A 19,930-nucleotide genomic window follows, 5' to 3' on the forward strand; every position below is an offset into this window, starting at 1 on the left:
AAGGATTAGTGTTGTTTGATTTTACGAATGCTCATTCAAAGACACCAGTTTTCGAAGTTACTAATGCAGCTATCAATAGAAATCTTTTCTTGAAATTTTGCTATAAGATCAAATATACAAACGGAAAAATGTGCTGCACTGATATTATTCCATAAAAGCAATTAGAATAAAGCAAACTTTTTTTTTTATATCAAATGCATATTGCAGTGTTATCAGTTTTACACAACTTTTTCCTGTTTCCAGTGTGACTTCCAATAGATGAATTTTTTTGTTTCTCATGGTGAGGTTCCTTAGCATTAACAAAGGCACATGATGCAAGAAAGCAAGCTTATACAGCATCAGCCAAAAAAAAAAAAAAAAAAAACCCCTTATTTCACTCATCCACTCGCTCCAAATGTTTGTCAAGTTTTGCCTTGAATCTATTTAAGCTATCAACAGCTATCAACTTCTACAATGACAGATCGAAGTTTGTTCCAGCAATCAACTACCCGCTAGCTAAAGGCAAACTTCCGCACATCTATCCTACAACCGTCTTTCCTCAATTTAAATTTATGCCCTCTCAGGCGATTATTCTGAGGAAGAATCCCATCCGCATTGAGCATGCTCAATCCATTCAATGCTTTATACACTTCAATCAGATCACCTCGCAGGTGCCCAGTCTCCAGACACTGTAATTTGAAAAATTTAAGCATTTCTTCGTAAGAGCAACCCTTTGTTCCATTCACTAATCTTGTTGCCCTTCTCTGTATTTGTTCCAACAGCTCTACATCCTTCTTAAAATGAGGCCTCCAGACCTGTATACAGTATTCAAGGTGTGGCCTGACCATTGCCTTATACAAGGGAATAATCACCTCCTTATCCTTGCAAGAAAAATTCCTGCATATATTCCTGACAAGACACCATGAGCTACTCTTGCAGACCGTCTGCACTGCTCAGATAACTTCATATCTGCCTGCACAATTACCCCCAGGTCCTTTTCATTCTCTACCACTGTCAGTGTGGTACCACAGAGTTCATACGTTACTCTGGGATTACTGCTTCCCATATGTAGCACTTTACATTTGTCAATGTTAAACTTCATTTGCCACCTCTCAGCCCATCTGCTCAACTTTTCTAGATCCTGTTGCAGCAGTGTACTGTCATTAGTGTAATTAACAACCCCACCAACCTTCGTATTGTCTGCAAACTTGGACTTTAAGCCTGAAATACAATCATCAATATCATTTATAATACAGAAAACAACAATGGACCCAACACTGAACCCTGAGAGACTCCACTAATAACATTAGTCCACGAAGAGCAGTGTCCATTGATTACCACTGTCTCTGTCTTCTCCCACTCAACCATCCCTTTATCCATAGCAGCAATTTGCCTCCAATGCCATACTGCTCCAATTTGTGCAGTAGTCTTCCATGTGCAACAGTATCAAAGGCTTTTCTAAGATCCAAATATATGATATCAAAGTTATTCTTTGCATCCAGTTCCTTTGTGACTACATCATAGTATCCAATCAAATTAGTCAAACAAGACTTCCCCTTAACAAACCCATGCTGTTTCCGAGCTATAACTGAAGTCTTGTCTAGATGATCCTGCAGTGCTTCTTTAACCAGTATCTCCATTAATTTCCCTGGAACAGAAGTTAAACTAACAGGTCTGTAATTACCTGTCTCCCCCTTTGATCCTCCTTTGTGGATTGGGGTCACATTTGCACATCTCCAGTCCATGGGTACCTCCCCTGAGTCCAGGGAAGCTCTCATAATTATGGCTAAGGGTTTGCTTGCTTCCTTTGCCGCCTCCTTTAATATAACCGAATAGATTCCATCCACCCCAGGTGCCTTTCTTGTGTTTATCTTCAACAATTTCTCCTCCACTTTACTCTCAGTTATTACAAGATTATCTAGCTTACTGCCAGAGTTGAATACACCTCTGGCATTACCCTCCCTGAATAACTCCTCATGTGTGAATGTCGATACAAAATATTCATTTAGTTTGTTAGCTACCTGAGCAGGATCATCGACAGTTGAACCATCGATATCAAGTGGACCAATCTGATTCATCTCCTTCCTTCTAGAGTTTACATAATTAAAGAACTCTTTGCTGTATTTCTTTGCATCCTTTGCCAAAGATTTCTCGTAATCTGCCTTCACCTGCCTAACCTCCTTTGTAACTTGATTACAGACCAGCTTATATCTATCATAGGCTTCTGTGTCACATGTTAATTTATATGTATCCCTTGCATTTTTCTTCTCTGTCACATGTCTAATTAGTTCATCTGACATCCATTTAGGCCTAAATCTTGAACAAAATATCTTTGTTGGTATGAAAAGCCTAGTAGCTTCCAAGATTAATTCTTTGAATGCTTCCCATTTTGAATTTGTTGTTAACATCTTCAGTTGATCACACCGTATTGAATTTAAATACTGGGTCAGACCACTGTAGTCATCTTTACGAAAGCAAAAACCCTTCCCTTTACCCTTGATGGTAGTTACCTCTTTGAGTAAATCCCACTTCAGCACACTGTGATCACTGCCACCTAGTGGTTCCTTTATCTTCAGATTCTTGATGCATGAAGAATCACTACTGGTAATCAGATCAAGAGTATTACTCCCTCTAGTTGCCTCCCGAACATGCTGCTGTAGAAAACAATCATCCAATAAATCCACAAAAGCCTTGCTAGTGTGTGAGTGACCAACCCACAAATTCAAGTCAATATCTGGGAAATTAAAATCCCCCATTATAAGACTCTCTGATTTACTGGCCCACTCTATTTCTCTGCACAATTGCTCATTATACTCATTAGATTCATTAGGCCTATAATACACACTTACATCACATTTTCTCGATTTTGTGTTAGTAGATGCAATGCACATTGAAGAAAGGAAGTATGATCTTTTCGTTTTTCAAAAACATCTGTTGCAATTCTTTCGGTCGTGTTTTTAATGCCAAAAACAGTTGCGTGCATTATTTTTTTCTCCCTGTATCACATTGGCAATGACTCTGTACTTTGTGGATTACTGCATGCTTTCATTGCTTTTACAATACAGTACTTTTCATAAAAGAAAGACACCAAGGTTATGTTTGAAACGAAAGGTTTAAAATTCGTTTTGGAAGAAGACAGAGACTGCACGTGATTCTTTTATGTTAATGCCGACATTAGTTGTACTGTTGCAGTGGATATTCTTCAGCAGTTTTCCATTTACTCTTTTGATCTTATTTAATTATAATATGGTTCTTTATTAACTTAAATTATATACATTCGTGATTCCATACACAGATAACCAGAGGAATCTACCAATAAATTGTCTCTGCAAGTGAAGAAACTTGTATTTTGTTAACTAATGAAACAATACTAAAATAGAAGTGATATTTACAATAAATATAAGGTTCAGAAATGAGATTTCTTATTCTTCTCATCATTACATATTCATCCCATTTCGGAAACATTTATTTTCCAATTTCAATACAACACTTTGCCTTTATTTTTTTGCTGGAGTAGTCTTTTAATGACATGTTGTACAAGGGAGGCCTCCTTTCTACCTCACAAGTAAACTCCTCTGCGTCAAACATCATCTTCCCCAAAGTATAATAAACAAACCAATTAAGGCCAACCACCCCATGCACGGGGAGAATGTCTCCTCAGGCTATGAAAACGCCAAGGAGTACATGCTTGTAATGCATCTGAAGGCGTTGGCAGGCGTTTTACGCCAGCTTGCATTGTCCTACACGAAGTTTGAAATGCCCATCTAGTTTGCATGCCTTTACCCTCTGCTTCCTAAAAAATTGGTGTTGGAAGGCTTCTCTGACGCAGTGCTTCAAGCGCATGTCTAGTATAGCCCTAAGAGTAAGAATAGGTGCACGTATACTTGCATGTACCTCAATGCTAGTAGTATAGTAAATAAATTTGGTGATGATGAATTTGAGATGCTTGTGAAGATAGTAAAGGCTGATGTTGTTGGGATATCAGAGACACGGTGTCACACAGAGATAAGGAATACAGAATTGGAATTTGGGGAGTACAATGTGTACAGAAAGGATAGACAGGATAGGAAGGGAGGAGGGGTTATGCTATTAGTTAAGGAACACATAAAATCTAAGGAAGTGCATCCAGTTGACATGGGTGGACATTGCAGTATTGAATCAGGTTGGTGTGACATAAACACTGGAAATACCAAGTTGAGAGTAGGAGTGTGTTATAGGCCTAATGACTCTAATGAATACAATGAACAACTGTACAGGGAAATAGGCGCCTCCGTAGCCAGGTGGGAAGGAGCAGCAGTGCGTAGCACACGCTTCTTGATTAGACCGGGGTTCGAGCCCGTCACCACCAAATACAGAGGATGCGGAAAGGTCAGGGAATGACCACCGCATATCCCGGAGCAATATGGCCTTAGTTGCTAATGCTCCTAAAAACCAAATAACAATAACAAATAACAGGGAAATAGAGTGGGCCAGTAAATCAGATTGTCTTATAATGGGGAATTTTAACTTCCCAGATATAGACTGGAACTTGTGGGTTGGTCACTCACAAGCTAGCAAGAATTTTATATCTTCAAACAGGCCTATGGGGCTGGGAAATTCCATACTGCAATAATTACACTCAAACACCAGCCAAGCAATTAAAAATTTTACTAAAAAATAAAATAAAATACTATGATACAATATCGGGAGACTAAACTATTACAATAAAATAAATTACGATAAAACAATTAAAAACAATACTAAAATCGTTAAAATTTTTGATAAAATACCGAAGCTTTTAGAAACTGCTGTCTCCTTCTTCAACACTGTTGAAGTAGGAGACAGCAGAAGGCTTCTTCAACACTGTTGAAGAAGGAGACAGCAGTCTCCGAAAGCTTCGGTATTTTATCAAAAATTTTAACGATTTTAGTATTGTTTTTAATTGTTTTATCGTAATTTATTTTATTGTAATAGTTTAGTCTCCCGATATTGTATCATAGTATTTTATTATATTTTATTTTATTTTATAGTAAAATTTTTAATTCCTTGGCTGGTGTTTGAGTGTAATTATTGCAGTAAAGAATTTTATAGATTTATTGGATGATTGTTTTCTACAGCAGCTTGTTCAAGACGCAACCAGAGAGAGAGTAATACTCTTGATCTGATTATCAGCAGTCGTTCTTCATGCGTCTTAGCTGCCAATGCGCCATAAAAAATCAAATCAAATCAAAATCGTTCTTCATGCATTAAGAATCTGCAGATAAAGGAACCGCTAGGTGGCAGTGATCACAGTAGAATTTAATGATGTAGAATTTACTTAAAGATATGATTACCATCAGGAGTAAAGGGAAGGGTTTTTACTTTCGTAAAGGTGACTGCAGTAGTCTCAGAGATTTTTAAAATTTTATACAGTGGGACCAACTGATGATGTTAGAAACAGCAAATTCTTTAGTTCATTTCAAATTAGTTCATCTGACATCCATTTAGGTGTCAGATGACTCCTAAATGGATGTCAGATGAACTAATGAGACTCATGGCAGAGAAGAAAATTGCATGGGATGCACATAAATTATACCAGGAGACACATACGCCTATGGTTGATACAAGATAGTCTGTAATCAAGTCACAAAGGACATTAAGGAAGCAAAGGCAGATTACAAGAATTCTATTGCAAACAATGCAAAAAAAAAAACTAGTAAAGACTTATGTAAACTCTAGAAGGAAGGGAATGAATCAGATTGGACAACTTGACATCAATGGTCCGATTGTTGATCAACCTGCTGAGGGAGCTGGCAAACTGAATGAGTATTTTGTATCTACATTTACACATGAGGAGGTCTGTAGGGAAGTGGAGGCCAGAAGCTTATCAAACTCTGGCAGGGAGCTAAATGATTTTGTAATAACTGAGAGTAAATTGGAGGAGAAATTGTTGAAATTGAATATAAGAAAGGCACCTGGGGTGGATGGGATCTATCCAGTTGTATTAAAGGAAGTAAGCAAAACCCTTAGCCATAATTATGAAAGCTTACTTGGACTCGGGGGAAGTCCCATGGACTGGAGATGTTCAAATGTGTGTCCCCAATTCACAAAGGGAGATCAGAGGGTAACACGAGTAATTACAGACCTGTTAGTCTAACTTCTGTTTCAGGGAAAATAATGAGTCACTGGTTAAGGAAGCGATGCAGGATCATCTAGACAAGACTGTAGTCATAGTTCAGACACAGCATTGGTTCGTTAAGGGGAAGTCTTGTCTGACAAATTGGATTGGATACTATGATGTGGTCACTTAGGAACTGGATGGAAAAAATAATTTTGATATCATATACTTGGAAAGCTTTTGATACTGTGGCACACGGAAGACTACTGCACAATTTGGAACAGTGTGGCATTAAGGGCAAGTTGCAACAATGGATAAAAGGATGGTCTAGTGGGAGAAGACAGAGTGGTTATCGATGGACACTGCTCTTCGTGGATTAACATTATTACTGGAGTCCGCCAGGGTTTGGTGTTGAGCCCATTGTTGTTTTGTGTATTTATCAATGATATCGATGAACGTATATCCGGATTAATGTCTAAGTTTGCAGACAATACGAAGGTTGGCAGGGTTTTAATGACAGTAATGCTACTGCAACAGGATCTGGAAAAGTTTAGCAGATGGGCTGAGATTTGGAAAGTGCAGAATGAAAAGGACCGTAGGGTAATTGTGCAGTCAGATATGAAGTTTTCTGAGCAGTGCAGACAGGCTGCAAGAGTAGCTCATAATGTCTTATCAATAATATACAGGAATTTTGCTAGCAGGGATAAGGGGGTGATTGTCCCCATGTATAAGGCAATGGTCAGGCCACATCTTGAGTACTGTATACAGGTCTGGAGGCCTTATTTTAGAAAAAAATATAGAGCTGCTGGAACGAGTACAGAGAAGGGCAATGAGATTGGTGAGTGGAACAAAAAGTTAGCATCACCAAGAAAGGCTTAACTTCTGCAAATTGCAGCTTCTGGAGACTGGGCACCTGCAATGTGATCTAATTGAGATGTATAAGGCCTTGAATGGTTTGAGTCAAGCTCAGTGTTAATGGGATTCTACCTCTTGCTCAGATTACTCACTTGAGCGGCATAAATTCAAATTGAGGAAAGACAGTTGTAGAATGGATGTGCGGAAATTTGCCTTTAGCCAGCGGGTTGTTGATAGTTGGAACTTCCATCTGTTGTAGTGGAGGTCAACAACTTAAATAAGTTCAAGGCAGAACTAGACAAACATTTGGAGTGAATGGATGGGTGAAATGGGAGTTTTTTTTTTGCTGCTTCTATAATGGCTTGCTTTCTTGCATCATATGCCTCTACTGATGATAATTCTAAAAGAAAGAACAAGGAGGAGAAGGCTAACATAGTAAAAAGTGCATAAGATGTATGTGCATGTGCAACAAGTTGTTTGTTTAGTGAGAAAATCTTGTGAATAACTTACATAATTAGTAATTTAAAACCAAAATTGACTTAAAACATAATCTGAACTGGAGTGTATCCATATTCCTAGAAATAGGGGCATGGATGCTCCTATTTCTTCCTTTAAATTAAAAAAAAAAAAAAAGTTCAAATTCAAAATTCAAATAGTTAACTTTGTATTCTGTTTATTTAGCAGTTAACATTAATTGAAATTAAATGAATGAGGCCCTGGTTTGTAGTTATGAGATGAGGGAAAAGTCATGAGTTCGGACCTAATATGAAAGTGGAATTTTTCTCAAATGTGCCGAAAGGGAGTTTATTAAATGACTTTTTAATAAATTGCAGCCTGGAAAGATTGTGCAAGGCTCATGGGATAGAATATTTCTTAGCATGGTCTGCACTTGCTAAGAAAATGCTAATGAACCAGTGTTAACAGTTTCAGGAAACTACTAGCTTGGGAGGAACATGCATAGACCAGTAATTTTATTGTGCTAAAAAAAAAAAAAAAAAAAATTCAATTCTTTGATGTTTCAAACTTATTGGAATTACAGAACCTGCAAAGTGAGGGTGGGGGAGTTGCAGAATATAACAATGTGTGAGTGACAGCTAGAACTGACTGTAATGCCATGTGAAAATAATAGGAAATTACATTGTATTAGACTTCATCAAAAATCCAATTGGAAAATTCCTTGGGAAAGTATTGCCATATGAAACTATGTGGGGTATGTTACTTTACAAAGAGAATTTTGCACGTTTGTATGCTAATGTCAGGCATATGCCTAGCATTTGGGAGAAGGAGGGGAGTCTTGCATAAGTTTTACTTCCCCCAATACCCCATTTCTACAGAACATGAAGAAATGGGGTATCTCTGAATGGCACCATGTTTCCATTAGTTATTATGTTGCTTATCACATTATTATTATAATGTGATAAGGTATTATGAAGTAGTTACAAAGGAACTGGATGTAAAGAATAACTTTGATTTGAATTATTTTTCAGAAGGACTTTTTACACAGTCCCACACAAATGTCATAAGTCAGAGGCCTGTGGCATTGGGGTTGGATTTCTACATTTGACAAAGGGATAATTAAGTGGTAGCAGACTGTGGTTATCAATGTACTGTTGAATGTACCAGTGTTATGAGTGAGATCACTCTGGGTTCTTCTGGGATTCATTATTATGTGCAATTTTTTATTAATGATACTGATTGGTATAACAAGTTTCATGCCAAAACTTGCTAATTACAGCATTGTTGATGGGGGCTATAACCCTGCACTTGGATCACGGAAATTCTCCCTAGTTGACTTATCAACAGGAGGAGAGGTAGAAAAGTACACACTTAACACTATTGAAGCTAAAAGTTATCTAGGATTTTTGATACAGTCCTGCAGAAGCTCTCTCATCATTGTAGTAAGGCTGCTAGGACAATGATATATAGAAGAATTTTGCCAGTAGTACACTGTTCAGAAAAAATAATACTGACATAGATTTTATTTTTTCATAATGGTGGTAATGTTGTTATAGTGGAAATTTGTAACTCTTACAAATAATGTGTTATAAAATACTGATGTGTAGGTAAATACCATAAATAGGGGACTACTGGAGCTTAGTGTTAGATACAAATATTTATAAAAGTATAATTTAATGAAAAATAAGCAGTTATCAAATGCACTTTAACCGACAATCCTACGATGAAAAATATTCACAATATATGAATGACATCATCCGTTATGTGAAATTCTTCTCAATATATGCTACAGTTTACTCAGTTTGAGATTGATACACTTGGTAGTGAGCTTGGTTGTGTACAGATTGAGGTTGTGCCCTACTTGTGCAATAAAATTGTACTACAGTTATTAAAACATTTAATATTTATTTCAGAGTATAGCATTTTTTCCTAATATTCTAGCAAACATTGGTGTAAGCCTCATTTGCGGAAGGATGTGGATCTGTTGGATCGGGTGTAGAGAAGAGCAGTGAGATTAGTGAAGGTAACAAAAGGGTGCTCTTACCAGGAAAGACTTCAGTTCTGCAAATCTGCAAATTGCAGTGTCTGGAAACTAGGCACCTGTGAGGCGATCTGATTGGGGTGTTTATGGCTTTGAATGAATCGGGTGAGCTAAATGTTGATAACATCCTTACTCTAAGTTGATAATTGGAATAAGTTTAAATAAGAATTTGACCAATTATTAGAGGAGATGGACAGGTGATGTGCAAAGTAACTGCTTCCCCCTCTCTTGGCTGATGTATTATAAGCTTGCTTCTTTGCATCATTTTTCACTACTAACTCATATGCACATACTGGCCAAAAAATTTGTATCTTTGTATATAATGTGTTGGCTTGTATAGAACAGGGAGCTGACCCGGCTAGCCGAGTGGGTAAAGTACCTGCCCGGCAACCCAAAGGTCGCGGGTTCGATTCCCGCCTCGGGCTTGGATCAAAGTACTGCAAAAACCTTGGGAGGTGCAATATGGCCACAGAAGCCGATGCGCCAACAACTACCAAATCAAAAAAAAAAAAAAATAGAACAGGGCAAGGGAATGCAGTGTGTAGTGCAATGAAGTGGATTAGATGCAATTCGTGTAGATAATTTCATATATGGTGTACCATAGCAGACCATTTCAAATCTAAGAGTGCCCACATTTTTTGATAGGAGTAAATTTATATTGCATCTGTATATCTTATTTTAAATACATAATTACCAGTAAATTACATTAATTAATTCTCTTGTATCTCTGATATTAAAAGTACACTTCCATAATATCTTATTCCTTTGTTTTATTAGATAGTGATCCACACTGAATGGATATAAGTGGTTTTAAATTGACAAGTTGATGTTGCTTGTGTGTAATAGGTCTTTTTTTTTTTTTTACCTATGTTAGCTACAGTTTGACCTATAATTTACTTCAAGTTGTAGTTCACAAAATACAATATAAAAAAAAAAAACACAGTGAGAACAGTTACACACAATACTGCAATCTCTTAATATGAGTTTCTTCACCAATCATATTTATTTATTTTCTTTCAAAACATATTTTATTGCAACTAACTTTAGTTGATTTTTGATACAATGATAGTCATTATGCAATTTTTATATTGTTAATTACACAAGAACGCAACCACCAATCATGCATTGGTCGTATTCTTATATAATTGACACTATATATATATTATGGTGTGATGGTAGTAGTGATGGTATTTATGCTTTTAATACTTCACTGAATTATTAATTAATGAGATTGTTTGCACCTATATTTTCAGCTTCTAATGCATAAAAATTCAGAAATACAGAAATTGAGTTTTGATTGTTTGATGACGTATCATTTTAACTATTTAGTTCCTTATTGGTAAGTATGTGTGTACTAATATTTGTAGAATATATTTTGATTTTCGTTATATGATGATTTATTGTCACTATAGGATATATGATTTATATTTAAGCTACAAGTTAAAAACTTAGCAATGCTCGTAATGTACGGGGTTTATGGATTTTTTTTACAATCGCATCAGAAAGTCCCATAGAATAGGAATATTTTCAAAGGAAATAATTTAAGTGTGTTAAATTTTTCCCCCCAATTTTTATGTTTGTATATATTAATAAAATGAGTATGAAGATATTGCTTTGTGAGTGTGTGTGCATGCACACACGTGCATAAAAAGTGAATTTGTCTTTCTGAATATAGGATGTATACGGTTCAAGCCTTCCAAAGGAAATTATGATGACAGTGGCTTCTATGCATTTTTCCCCTTCTGGATGCATGACCATCACAGGTCATGCATCCAGGAAATAGGGATATTTACTTGGAAGTATTTTTCATCTGTAGTCCTTATACCTAGAATTCAATTGAATTGAATGGAAATAGCTTGAATATTATAAGCCAATTGAAATTTCAACAGTTGACTTACTATATAGTAAATTCAGTTTTAGTATTTTAAACTACTGTTGTCAGTATTTTTTCATTCTTATACTTTTTATACTTATGTGAAATTAAATCTCAATTCTCATAATCTGTATTTGGTTCTAGAGTTGGTAAATTGAAGGTAGAAAGTGGAATTGTACTTAATTATTTTATTTTTGGGATCATGGTTAGCCTCTTTATTGACTTACTTCATCAAAATATTATTGATAACCTGACACAGTGTATAGAATATCTCCTACAAGCAATGGTGCATGTTGTTTTCTTTAGCACATGAGTAAGAGCAAATGTCAGCCATAGTTGAACTAGTTTTTGTAATTGAAATTCCAAAACTAAAATAACTTCCTTAAAATACCTAGATTACCTTCTAGGTGCCAGTTATCACTTAAAAGCATTTTAGAAAAATGCTGCTTCTTTAAACATTAAATAAATCATTCATTTCACTGTACAGTTATCTTCTAAAAATTTTCATACCTTGATTATATAATAACTGTAGGAAGTGTTATTCATTATATTATTCAATACTATTATTATTATTATTATTATTATTCTTGCTTCTTATTATTACTCTTGATATATAATGGAGGATCTGTCTTTTTAACTTGATTTGACCTCTTCTCTTCTAGAGTTAATAAGTTAATACCATAGAGCAGGGTTTCCCAAACTTTTTCAAGTACAGACTGGTGTTTCAATTTTTTTTTGCACACCACCTATAGCTATAAATTAATGTATTTTCTATAATTATACAAGTAGGTTCAGGAAATAATGACACTACCATTAGGACATTTAACATACCAGCAATAATGCAATTAGGTATTCATTAAAATCAGTAAATATAAATAAAATATAGGTAATTCATTTCTTTGTTTATTATCAAAAGTTTACATAAAATTGACATATTTTAGGAAAGGAAATAAGGAAATTTTCTTAGAATTTTATGTAGGTATATTTCAAACAAGGTGTTTGCGGACTGGTATTTTCTTTTTGCAGACCAATACTGGGCCGTGGACCACACTTTGGAAAACTCTGCCATAGAGTTCCTTTGTCTTTTTAGCAAAACTGTTTTTCTCTGTCTTTTTAGCAAAATCGTTTTTCTCTGTCTTTTTCTTTTCACCAAAAAAGTAGCAAAACTACAGTCAGTCCTCGTATAACACGTGTTTACATTACACGAATTCGATCATACACGATTTATAAATAGGGGAACGATATCTTATATAACACGAACCAAATTCGCTTATGCACGATTCGCCTTTGTGTTTACAAGGAATGGCAGTCGAACGCAGAATCACCCCAACCGAACGCAACAAGATAGGAATGAAGAGCAGATTCTGAAAATGTATTTATGTTTTTTATATCAGTGAAGGGGAAACACATTTCACCATAATTACATAAAAACGAACACAATTCCAGCTATCGGTATAATCACAAATGCAATTAGATCGAGTTTACTACCAGTTTATAACAGATTCCACTAGCAGAAACGCAACTGGAAATTGCTTTTATTGTTTTATGGTAATAACCCCTAGAAATGTGCTTTAGTAAAATGTGAGGTGTTAATAGTGTATCTCAGCCTTTACGGTGTTGTTTATTCAGTTGCTACACACGCGCAGCTTTGTTTATGTGTATCAAAACATGCCTCCTCGTTTTGTAATTGTGCTTTATTCCCTAAAAATGAGTAAAATACTTAAAAGGTGTGAAAAGGAAGCGTCCTGGTGAAGATACTACAGATTCAGAGAGAAAAAGAAAAGCAATATCGATAAACAGAGGCGGACTGGGTCAAAAATTCTTACCCGGGAAAATTTATAGTGGCCTCATACTCTGGTTTATGGCTAAAATCACACCGGCCTCCGGCCCACCGGGGTTTCCCCGGTAAGGCTTATGGCCTCTGTCAAGAGAAAAAATATGAAATTGTGAAACGCTTTGAGCGAAATGAAAGACCATGTGATATTGCACATGCTACAGACCTAAATGAGGCAACGCCGAGAATTAGAAAGAATGCAGAGAAAATAAAAACAACTTTCATAGTAGGAACAACTCAAAGTGTAATTAAAATCCATTAGATTAAGACACAAAGAATTGGAAGAGATGGAACGCCTGTGATCTGTTTGGATAGAAAATGAAACAAAAAACAAGTTTGCTTACGATAGAAGTAAAAGTATTAGCAATATTTTATTACGTAATAGTCGTAATAAAATGCGTAAGTATTTTATTACGATTATTTATTGTATTTGGTAATGTTTTGGTTACAAATGTGTGTTCAATCTTGGGTGGTCGGCACTTAACCCCATTTTTCCCATAGGGCCTGTTGTTTATATTGCACGATTTTGCATTGCACGAGGGTTTCTAGGAACGTAACTATCGTGCTATACGAGGACTGACTGTACATTAAAATCTGAATTTTCTGAATTAGGAAAAAAATCCTCTGAAATTTTTCTCCATTTTGTTAATGAAACAGCTATGATAAATACCTAAGAATAATTTCCCATAATTGTTCAGTTAACCATAAAAAAAAAAAAAAAGAAGCCCAGGAGTGATACCCTCTCTGTTTTAGAAAGTAATCAAGTTTTATTTTCAAAGAAAATAAATAGGTTTACACAGTAAAATAGGTTTATACAGTAAAACTTAACAATAAGTTATTGTTTTATTCATGTGATAAAAAAAGTGTTAGTGCAAGTTTACATGTCCTATAGAAATGATTTTATGCTAATTAAATTAAATCTTTAAATATTTAATACACTGATAGCAGAAGCTGAATGACTTCATGAATAAATATGGTAAATTGCAGACTTAGTTTGGTGGACAGCAGCTCTCTACTGTGGATTGCTAAAACCAAAATGTGTTATCTAATAGCCATCGAAAATCTTTTAGCTCCAAATGGAATACATAGAAAGTTGCTGAAGTGGATTATTGGAAGCATTAAGTTATATACTATTTAACTTTAATTTGAATGTAACTATATTTGGAGACCCACTTTGTCTTCTAATAATAATTCCTGTTCCGAGAAAAAAAAAATTTTTGAACCAAATTGAAATTAATCTATTTTGCAAAAATAAAGCAGGTGTAAAGTCTGATACTCCATCATCTGTCTACTTGCTGCTCTATTCAGCACACCAAGCTAATCATTCTGACTCCTTTCCAGTTTACATGTATGGCTCAAAGTTGGAATCATATAGAATCTGCTGCTATGTCTTTCCAGACACCACCATATCCGAGCAGATTCTCCCTGAATGCAGTTTATACTTTGTGCTATAGAGTTAGCCTTGGATCACATCAGAACTTGTTAATACTAAAGCTTTGTGATATATTCTGATTCTTTGAGCATATCATAGGCTTATTAACTTTGAGTTATAATTCTGATCTCTTCCTGTCTCGGGTTCAGCAGAAGATACACTGCATCTATGAACATAAATTTGATATCTGCTTCTGCTGGATTGCTATCCACATTGAGATTAGCAGAAGTGATTTGGCTGAAACTTCTGCCAAATCAGCAGTTCCAGCCCTGGGTGCCAAGCGTTTCTAGTGACCAGGCGATTTCTCTGTGATTATAAGGCGATTTCTATAGTGATAGAGTGATACATATTTCTAGAGTTTAAAGCAACTATATATATACAATAAAGCTATTGTATATATAGTTACTGAAAAGTATCAGCACAAAGGTTCCTAAGAAAGGAAAGCTACCTTTCTTTTATTTATATCCTAGTTCTACTAACCACTAATCTATTTCCACTTGGTCACTAGGTGGCACCGCTACTGCCTCCCTGTGGTGGGGTCGGAAACCTGGGAGGAAAAGCTCTCACTCCCAGGGCTAAAAGGAGAAAACATGAATAATCCAAATATCACAACCACAGATCCTAAAGATCCGACTCCTTTATGTCGGAAAACTGAGGATAATGAGATGATTGTAACCAAAAGACAAAAAAAGGACATGACATCGCTACGTGCACCTACTTTTCTAGTCCTTCATTCAACATCAGAACAGCTATTAGGAAAATTATCACCATTTGCCATCCAGAAATGTCTAGAAAGTATGGCTGGAACACCTAAAAAATGTCAAGCGACTGAAATCGGGCGACATTCTAGTTGAGACGGCTAATGCGAAACATGCAAAAAGACTGCTTCAGATGAGAACTTTTGGTGGGATCTCAGTAACGGTCTTTCCCCATAATAGCCTAAACACACGAAAAGGAGTAATTTCTGAATGGGACCTTATTAGTGTCTCAGAAGAAGAAATTAAAAATGAGTTGGAAGATCAAGGTGTCATAGCTGTGAGAAGGATTAAAGTTACTAGAGATGGAATACTTACTCCAACCAGAAATCTCATACTGACCTTTAAAAACACTCCCAAACCACCTACATCGGTGAAAGCCAGATATCTAAATTGTAACATCAGACCATGCTTTCTGAATCCTCTTCACTGCTTTTAATACCAAAAGTATGGTCATTCACAAATGGCATGCCGTGGAGAGTTGCTATCTGTTCCAGCTGAGCAACCGAAGTGTCCACACTGTAAGGGGCGTCACCACCAAATACGGAGGATGCGGAAAGGTCAGGGAATGACCACCGCACCGGAGCAATATGGCCTTAGTTGCTAATGCTCCTAAAAACCAAATAACAACAACAACAACAACTGTAAGGGGGACCATTCTGCCTATTCCAATAACTCTGAATATTGGAAAAGAGAAAAACAGATGCAAAAATATAAAGTTGTTGTTGTTGTTATTTGGTTTTTAGGAGCATTAGCAACTAAGGCCATATTGCTCCGGGATATGCGGTGGTCATTCCCTGGCCTTTCCGCATCCTCTGTATTTGGTGGTGACGGACTCGAACCCTGGTCTAATCAAGAAGCATGTGCTACGCACTGCTGCTCCTTCCCACTTGGCCACAGAGGCGCCAAAATATAAAGTAGAACATTGTGTGACATACCAAGAAGCCAAGAGAACCGTATTCCTGACTACCATAAATAGACCTTCCTATGCACATGTCATAAAAAATCGGCGTAAAATAGACTCAAACAGATTTCACAATTCCTCCAAAGAAGTCCATTTGAGACTAGGCACGAGTACTACTTCTAACATCCCGGCCAAAACAAAAAGATAAACACACCACTATCTGTACCTCCCAATGCAAAATGCTCAGAAACAAAAGCCTCTCAAGAAAAACATAATGTTATAAACCAAAAGTCAACTGAACAAATGGACATAGAAGTGACCAATCAAGCAGACGAATTGGTACTAGAGATGTTTGCGGAAGAAGGTATGGATACTGGTAAACCATATTTTTCAAAGGAAAAACCTAAGTTAGAAAAGCTTAAAGAAATGTCTAGAAAACAGTGTGACATTCTCCAGAACCAAATAATGTGAACTATAATCCAATGGAACTGCGGAGAAATCCTCACTAATAAACATGATATATATGATCTGATTGCACAGCATGTCCCACTGTGTCTTTGCCTACAAGAAACATATCTCAGACCTCAAGACTCTCCTACAGTAAAGAACTATATCACATACTGTAAAGACAGAGTAACAGGTTGGCACATGGTGGTGTGGCAATTCTGGTAAATTTACACAGTCCTTTCCAGATTCTTCCGCTAAACACAACCCTTGAAACAGTTGCAGTATGCATAAAACTGTTACAATTTACATTATCTCATAATAAGAATTACTACAACAAGATTTAGAAGATATAGGATCAGTAGGTGGTAGATGACTTTCATCAACCGGTGAAATACCACCACTTTGCTTATTGGAGGCTTGAAGTGGTGAAATCCATGTTTAGTCTCTAGAGCAAAGTTTCCGGCATCTCCCTCCCCCCATACTTCTCCTTCAACCCATGCACGGTACTAAGTACTATAGGTTTTGATACCTTTCGTGTTTGGGGTTTTCATAAAAAAAAAAAAAAAAAAAGTTACCTCGCCCATTTTGTATATTGGGAGACCTCAACAGACACAACCCTTTATCTAGTAACATAAACATAGACCAGAGAGGAAGACAAATTGAAAAATGGAAAGAACAGAATGACATGTTAGACGACGGAACACATACATACAAGCATCTGCCAATGGGAAACAGCACAGCTATTGACCCATCTATATGCTCCCCCAACATTATTTCCAATACTTTATTGGTCAATAAAGAGAGATGCTCTCATCAGCAATCACTATCCAATAATCATTACCATGTCATCAGGAACCACACGTAAATCACGTCGAAATCCAATATGGAAAATAAATGAAGTGGATTGGAAAATGTATAAAACTATTACAAAACTGGAATGGACAAGTCACTGCAAAGCCTTCAGAAATAGTCAATGCAATGGGCGAAACCTTTGCAAAAACATTGGCACCACCTAATATACTCCCAGCTTTAAAACATACAAGGCAAGAATTTTTTTTTTTTATATGAAAATCCCAAAGCACGGGAGGTATTAGAACCTATAGTACTTAGTACCGCACATGAGTTGGATGTTGAGAAGATGAAAGAAGATATTTGTTGACATTAGACTTGAACTTCTGTAGACTGTAATTTTCAGGAAATACATATGAAGGAAGGTTGTTCCAGAAAACGGCAGTTGAATGAATAAATGAGGAAGATGAAAAGTTGGTTCCGTGAGTTTGAAGTTGGACAGTAAATGGATGTTGGCTGGTGGCGGCACATGTTCGGACTGTTTTGAAAGAGAGAGCAGGGAATTATAGAACCAAATTCAGAAGAACAGTGCCCATGGAATTATCGGTAGAAAAGATATGCAGCAGACACAGTATGCCTATGGCACAGAGAGTGGAGAGACTCTTTTAGAGATGAGTCATTAATTAATCTAACTGCATTCTTCTGAAAGGAATCTAGAAGCCTGAGAGAGGTTTTGAGGGCACCGCCCTAGATGTGGGTACAATATTCCATGGTAGGGCAGATTTGCAATTTGTACAGAGTGAACAGGTGTTTGAAAGAAAAGTAATGCCAAGAGCGAAAGAGAAAACTAAGTTATTTAGATGTAGAGGATGCAATATTCACTTGTTCCAAGAGAGATTAGACGGGTAATCCCCAAAACAGATATATCATCTTGGCTAGAAATTGGAGTGTCACCAAAGATAAGCATAGGAGCAGAAGAATCCTTTTGCAAAATATAAGAGAGAGCGCTGACTCTCTTTAGAAAATACAGCTGCGAATTACAGGCTCCGAAAAAAACGATACGTTTTTGCTTATTATTTACATAATTGTTATTTATATTGTACTTAATACGTTGTCTTATAGTTCTAATTACGCTGGTTATTTTTATTTTTATTTGTATAAACAGTTTTTGTAGATATACATAATACTTTATAAAACCGTTATTTCATTCAAATATTGGAGGCATTGTTTTGTATATAGTGATCGGGAATTAAATTTTTTAATTGAGCTAGTTAGGTAGCTCTAACGTATAATTATAGAAACAGTAATACGCTTCACTGTTTCTATTAGATAGCGTAGTATTGACATTTAATTTAATTTAATTTATTGATCTTATTAATTTAAAATATCATGCCCCAAACTAGAGCAGCAAAGCAACGGGCACAAAGTGGCAGGGGTGCTGTGATTTGGGGGAGAACTGAGGGGGGGCGATTCTCCAACGCATCACAGCCTTAAAAAATGTGCAACTTGTGAAATGTTTGCCGAACTATCTGGAACGGAACATGATATTGCCATGGGGGATGTCTTTGTGTGTGCGCGCGCGATGTAAGGACTGTAAGGAAATCAGGCGACAACTCAGCGTTGTTATGGGCCTATATGAGAGTTTGAAGGACAGGGTGGATGCCCTCGAAAGATCTAAATTGAGGGGCCCATCAGGCTCTCAGCTGCCCACATCAACGCCAGAGCTTGCACTTGGTCATCACGCAGCACAGCGGCAACCCCCAAGGCAGATTGCGCTGGTCCCAAAGGAACTAGTAATTGTTGGTGACTCTATTGTCAGGGAAACGGGAAACATCCTTTGTAGAAAGGATAGATGGAACAGGCGTATGTCTGCCAGGGACAAAGGTTGATGACATTGTAGAGCAGATATCATCTTTTAAGGGCACAAAGGGTGATATAGTTGTACACGTTGGCACTAATGATATTAAGAGTAGGAGACCGACAGAATTACTTAACAAGTACAGGTCACTGATGAAAAAAAGCCGTGAAATAGGGTTGAATTTGAAAGTGTCTGCAATTCTGCCCAGACACGATAGGAGGGAGTATATGATGAGAGCCTTGTCGATCAATTCGGCCCTGGAAAGATTGTGCAAGGCTCAAGGGGTAGAATTTTTTTCAGCCTGGACTGTACTTGTTAACAGGACAGACTGCTTCTACAGGGATGGGATACACTTAAATAGAAAGGGTGCAAGAATATTTGCTGATGCTATCGAGGCAGTGTTAGGTGGGTCGGCAAACTGATAGCTTGTGGGGATACAAGGACTAATAGTTTAACAGTAGCCGTAGGCAGAGGTGAAGGTGATTCTTGCACAACTTCTATTAGAATAAGTAGCGACCTGGATCGAGGGGTGTTGGGGGTTTCAGGGATGGATGTCAGTCATCGTGAAACAGGTGGGTATATGGGATGTGTTAGAGTGGCTGGGAATAGGAATAGGTGCATGTATACTTGC

The 19,930-nt window shown here is 36.8% G+C and overlaps 1 protein-coding gene across 1 annotated transcript in view; it reads left to right on the plus strand.

Annotated features, from left to right (window-relative positions):
• The window catches only part of LOC150084144 (small subunit processome component 20 homolog), a 229,120-nt gene that overhangs the window by 167,681 nt on the left and 41,509 nt on the right, over positions 1–19,930 (plus strand). Inside the window, exon 20 of the mRNA XM_090376132.1 lies at positions 10,661–10,746. Coding sequence (XP_090232258.1) covers positions 10,661–10,746 — 86 coding nt within the window. The remainder of the gene's footprint in view (positions 1–10,660; positions 10,747–19,930) is intronic.

Source organism: Mastigoproctus giganteus, chromosome 6 (assembly GCF_048544385.1).
Source record: "Mastigoproctus giganteus isolate SK-2022 chromosome 6, ASM4854438v1, whole genome shotgun sequence".
Taxonomy (NCBI): domain Eukaryota; kingdom Metazoa; phylum Arthropoda; class Arachnida; order Uropygi; family Thelyphonidae; genus Mastigoproctus; species Mastigoproctus giganteus.